Source organism: Fulmarus glacialis, unplaced genomic scaffold (genome assembly GCF_000690835.1).
Source record: "Fulmarus glacialis isolate BGI_N327 unplaced genomic scaffold, ASM69083v1 scaffold15075, whole genome shotgun sequence".
In the NCBI taxonomy this organism is placed as follows: Eukaryota; Metazoa; Chordata; class Aves; order Procellariiformes; family Procellariidae; genus Fulmarus; species Fulmarus glacialis.
In genome coordinates this window covers 1-5,708 of record NW_009215034.1, presented here as the reverse complement: position 1 = coordinate 5,708, position 5,708 = coordinate 1, and the positions used below count along the sequence as shown (strand labels likewise).

The window sequence follows — 5,708 nt, the reverse complement described above, 5'->3', positions numbered from 1 at the left end:
ACCATAACAAATTGGAGCTTGGCATACGCAGAAAATCTACATAAGTGCCAGTTTATTTTACTATGCTGGGTTGTAAACGGCACCAATTCAGCAGTTGCTTCATGAGCAGCTGAACCATCCCAGCAGTGGAAACAGTAATCACAGCCCTCTGAAGATAAGCCACCCTGGATCATGAATCAAGTCCTTTAAGAAGCTATAGAAAACGCCCAGCAATCTGCACACCACTCCACTGGGCATAAGTACATCCACAGCTAGGAGCACACAGACCGCGCTGATTACTATACCGCACAAGGTGATTGCACTTTGCTTTTTAAATGCACAAATTAGTCAGATGTGACAAATTTTGCCATTTGTAAGTAGAGCTCTGCTTTTCAAAGGGAAGAAACGTCACCCAACATCTGCTTGGGCAAATGATGTTTCTGTCTGTCTTATCTGTGGAATTCTACTTTTGATATAACCGTGAATACGTTACAGGCAGTAAATGAGATCATAATAGTCATCAGCTTTACATAATTGCTGGTATCAAACCAATAACTAATGTATATCATGGGCTCAGTTCCTTCTAAGAAAAAAACTCTTATGTGCAGATACCTGCTCTATTACTCTTTTTTTCTTTACAACAATCTTTTTTTTTTTCCCCTGCTGTGAATGGTGTGCTTCTATGTAGATTTCTCCTCTTGTTACACTAGCAAGTAGACAAATTGTACCCTTACTTATTTATGGTCTACAAGCTGAATTTACCCTACAGACTGAAAGCTGCTAAAGGAGTGTAGCTGGCCCTCTTTAATCAATTAACCTATGTCTCTGTACTATAAAGGTTCCAAAATTTGAACAAGACATGCTGAGAAAGTAAGTTTATAGAGGAAGAAAGATCAATACTGGAAGAAGCAACCAGGGATGAAAGTCAAGTACCACGCTGGAAAACAAACAAGGATTGAAGAGTCCCAGACAGCACTCACTCCGTAAGTTAGCCCACTACAGCGCACTGTTTAAGTCTCTGCTGTTGCAATTTGCATGTCTCTGACCTGACAAAACTGAAAATCTAAAAACTATATGGAATGAAAAAAATGTTTTCACATAGAAATATTTAGGGGACAGCAGTTTAGAAAAATTATGCTCCTCACTGTGAGTGTCGATGTTGGCAAAACCAGTAAGTAGGACTGTTTTTCCAAGGAACTGACACTGCTTATGTAGAGGGACCCTACTTGATTAAGGAATAACAGTTTGGATTACTTCCAGTAAGCCCTTTTCAAAGGATTATCAACATTTAGCGAGATGACCAGGTTTTGTAATCAAGTGTCAATGGGTGAATAAACTACCTTAACAAGAGCGGTCAAAGCAAGCAGTTTCTCCCTTGGGCAGAATACTTGAAGAGTAACTTAGAGAGCTGTGTTTGTGTGAAGTCCAGATTGCAATTATCCTTCCCCTATAGACTCCATAAAGTTTCTCCCGCACTTAAGATTTAAATACTCCAAAACCTTGCCACACTATTAATGCAATAGCCTAGGAGACTTGGTTACCCAAATTCCATTGAAAATCCAAGCTGTAGTCTATATATTTCCTTAAGGAAATAAAAGCTTTTCCAGAAAACATGTACAGGCTACCACCACTCAGCTTTCTCAGTGTATAAAATATTACTTTATGATTTGACTGTAACCCATCATCCATCTCTCAGAGAAAAGGGAAGGGTAATATTCCTCTTCTACACAAGTTTTGTGAGACATTTGGAAGGGGACATCTGTGAAGAACATAGCTACTGTGAAATTCTCTGACGGAACTCTTACTAGAGGGTAACATCTATCACCCACAGTTGACAGAACTACCATTTCTAACTGGTCTCCAATTAACTGATAAAGCATTACTGCTACTTTTTATAGTACCAGGCAAGAAATGCCATGTTAGCAGAGAAACCTACGTAGTTCACGCTTAAGCAGTTAAAGACCATCTCTGATGAAGTAAAACCCTAATGGCAATAGCTAACTACATTCCAATATTCTGCCCTCAAAAACAAATTGCAATTTGTAGTTTGACAGAAAACGTTCTACTTTATTTTCTGACAGCAGAAAAAAGATATTATAATTCTGATTGCTGAAACAATATACTGTCAGCAACGAGAAAAACTTTTGCCCAGCTCATATTAAACCAGAAACTTAAATGCCTACAGAGCTATATTATTTTTAGGAAGCAAAACAACTGTCAGTGAAGCAGTCATTGTTCAAGGTACCAGCTGTCAACCTACACACACAGCTTGCGTTTGGCACTTACTTGGAGAACCTCTCCAGAAGAGCTGATGACTTATTCTTGTTGACTAGAGAAAGCTCTTTCGCAGTGATTTTCAAAGACTGTGAAGTCCATTGTCTTCTATTAAATGGGGAAGGCTCCATCTTATCACCACAAATACCTGCTCAGGAAGAAGGTACAGTGTCAGTCAATATGAATTATGTGAGCAGAAAAGTAGTTTCACAAAGCGATTCAATACTAAGTCACCGTTCAGGTGCCCCCAGCATACGAATGCCTTTAAGTCCTGATCATTCAGGATCTTGTCCATCAACTGACTTAAAAAAAAGGCATCGGATTAAAATTACAATTTCCTCTGCAGATGCCATTGAGATGGTGCTCTTGATAAAAACACTAGCCACAATAAAGGGGTAAGAGATAAGCCATAAGCCAGAACCGCAGTAAGAAGCAAGCTGTGATTGAAGAGGATGCTAATGTAAAGCTCTGTATTTCCTATACACACACAGGCTCCAGGAAGCCCTAATATGCCCTCTCTTGTTCTGGTTTCTAAACCAAATGCGCTGGCATTTATGTAAGAAGGCTTGAGTTATGAAACCTAAGAGGATGTAATTCCTATGCAAACATTTTTCATTCACTCTTGTGGCATTCATTCTTAACACAGCAGCCGTTTCCTCTGTGAGCTGAAATAAGTCTTCTGTTCATGGAGGCAGCTGTAAACCTCATGTTGCAATAGCTATCAGTTACTTAAAGGAATAGTTTTAACTATCCTGTCCTGCTGTAAACGGGAGGAGGTTTTGTACAGCTTTTCACCACAGAAGCCAACAAGACTGTATCAGGTTTTTTTTTTATACATACTTAATTTTCTTTTGTGGAGGAGGAAAGGAGGGGAGATTAATTTAAAGAGTTCTCTGATAAGACAAAAATAAAGCTTGTAGGGCAACGCCTTTCCTTTTTTCCTCTTTTCTTTTATCCCTGGTCTCATGTCACACAATGCCTGTAGCAAGTGCACTAACTGATCCTACAAAGCTAACATCAGGCAGGCTGATCTCTTTCTCATATTTTCCATCAATTTCTTTAACTGATTTTCACTATTAGGTCACAGAACTCTAGAAGTCTGAGTACAGGTCTACTTGCCCATTAGTTACACTGTAAATGGAAGCACCTTAAGACAACTTGATATAAACAGTCAATCAAATGTAGGAAAGACCACGTTTCCGAAATCCTCATAGGCATATAATGCAACTGCTTAAAAATGACAAAGACTCGGGATTCTGCAACGCCTCAGTCCAAAAGAATTGAGTCTCACTGATTTTTGCGAGTTGTGAGTCTCAGCAATTTCCAGTGCTGAAAGAGGAGCTCTGGGTCTGTGAAGTGCCCAGTTGGTGCTGGAACCAGAGGAACCTCTCTAGTGCTGCACCCTGCTGCTGCGTGGAGATAAAACAGGCAGCAGATGAACACGTTGCTGTCTTGGTGGATATAGTCAGGAAGAATGGGACTTTCTCTAACATTCCTTAATTCACCTGATGTAATGGAGAGAATGACACACCATGCCAGTACATGTTTTTTCAAGATAATGATTTAGATGGTGCTTTTAGATGTACAGGTTGAACTATCGTGGCAAACAAGAAAAATTACACTATTTTTCTTGTGATGTTGAAACATGCTAAAACTACTTATCAACGTTACATTTCCAGTTGCAGCTTACTGCAGCTTCAGACTCGCATCTCCCACTTAAGGCAGTCTCTGAAATACATCCATTGCCCCTTCCAACTGGCAAGAGAAACTCAGACTGCAGAGTTACTTTCTGAAATTCATGCTTTCTTGAAAACATTTTGCATCTCCAAGTTACCCTCTTCTGTTAATCTGCAAACTTTTGTCCAGACTGGACTAAGAGAAGGATGCTCTCCGTTTGGCTGGCTTAAAATAGTTACCAGTCTTTGCCAACTGCACAAATGATCATCCACAAAGAAAAAGGATCTAATTAGAATAAAAGAGTGCTCAGTTTTCTCCCTTTTTAAAAAGCATATTGCACATGCAAATAAATACGCATTTTTGTGATTACAGGATGGTAGTCCCTAGGGTCGATGCCCAGTAGCAAACATTTAGCATATAGATTTAATAAAGCCACAGAATACATGCGCAGATTATAGATAGAATTTACTCCTGAAAAATATAAATCCATGTTAAAAAAGAATTCTGAATCAGCCATGTAATGCTACAGTTTAAACTTTGTTTTATGATTAATCTTGAGCCAAAAGGAGATCACCTGAAGCTCCGGTTTGCAGTTTAAATTGCCTTTCACAAAACAGAGTCAGTTTTGCCCAGGAAACAGTAGCAGGGCATTCATTAGAAGCCTCCCTTGGCAGAGATAACAGGTTGCTCATTGACACGCACCTTACACGGAAGGACAGTTTCAGTAAAATACTGAGAAAACAAAATCTAGTTTAATTGTGCAGAAAATAAGCCCGGTTTTGATGCCCAAGCATTCCATTGCAGCTTGTAGTGATCACCGTTTGTGGATGCATTTTCTCCCCTGTTGTGTTTTTGTTCCGTTTCCCTACCATTTTCTCCATTAAAGCCACAGGTACATTAAGACAATCAGGCCTGTTTTGGCAAAAATCTCTATATAAAGGCAGCAGCTACTGCTAGGATGTTCAAATGGAAAGTTAAGAAGCATATTTGGAATCTCAGTCGCTAGAAAAGACATAAAACAGAACACTAAGATGCCCTGAAACTTGTGCTCACACATTTTTAACGCCATTCCACACTCTTAGCACTTTCCCCTACGTTTATATTTTCGTGATGTTCAAGAGTCTCTGTACTTCTTTTGCTGCTCCTTCTGAATAATTTATTCCAAGTCATTTCAGGAAATAGTCCTTTATTGTACGTATTAAAACCTAAATGAGACCATGAGCATTCTGCATATTGCAATAGAGGCAGGTTATGTTGAAGATAGCCTGGAGTCCGGAGGAGGGGACAGGGAATCTAGAGTTGTGCAAGATGCCAAGGAAGGGAAGGACTGTGATTTAGCCACTGTAATACACCAAATCTACCTGCAATAATGTGAACTAAGAGTTTAACAGTAGAATAAAAATCCGTACCTCTGGAAAGATGTTAATAGAAGAACAGGTGGTTATTACAGGTGGTTAAAGTGTCTGCGAACGGGACCTCTGCTGAAACAACTCATTAGCGAAGAGCAGCTCGGGCACCAAACCGCCAACGGCAAGAAGGCGAGAGCAGCGGTGGGCGCGCGTCCCTCACCTCAGGATCTCCGCAACTGCCCGCACGCCCCCCTGAAGCTACGAGCCCCTCAGACACCTTTTCCTGACGACGACCTACGCCAGGTGCGGCAGGGCAGGGCTGGTCCCGCTGCGCTGTCGCTGCCCTCACGCTTGAGCGGGGCGCGGCTCCCCCCCGCCCCACAGGAGGCGACGGGCTGAGCAGCAGAACTCCCGAGGGCCCGGTGCACA

At 41.0% G+C, this 5,708-nt stretch overlaps 1 protein-coding gene across 1 annotated transcript in view; it reads right to left on the bottom strand.

The window, feature by feature from the left end:
• LIMA1 (LIM domain and actin binding 1) overlaps nucleotides 1-2,384 on the bottom strand; it is a 22,810-nt gene extending 20,426 nt beyond the window's left edge. Inside the window, exon 1 of the mRNA XM_009578814.1 lies at nucleotides 2,266-2,384. Coding sequence (XP_009577109.1) covers nucleotides 2,266-2,384 — 119 coding nt within the window. The remainder of the gene's footprint in view (nucleotides 1-2,265) is intronic.
• Nucleotides 2,385-5,708: the final 3,324 nt, after the last annotated feature.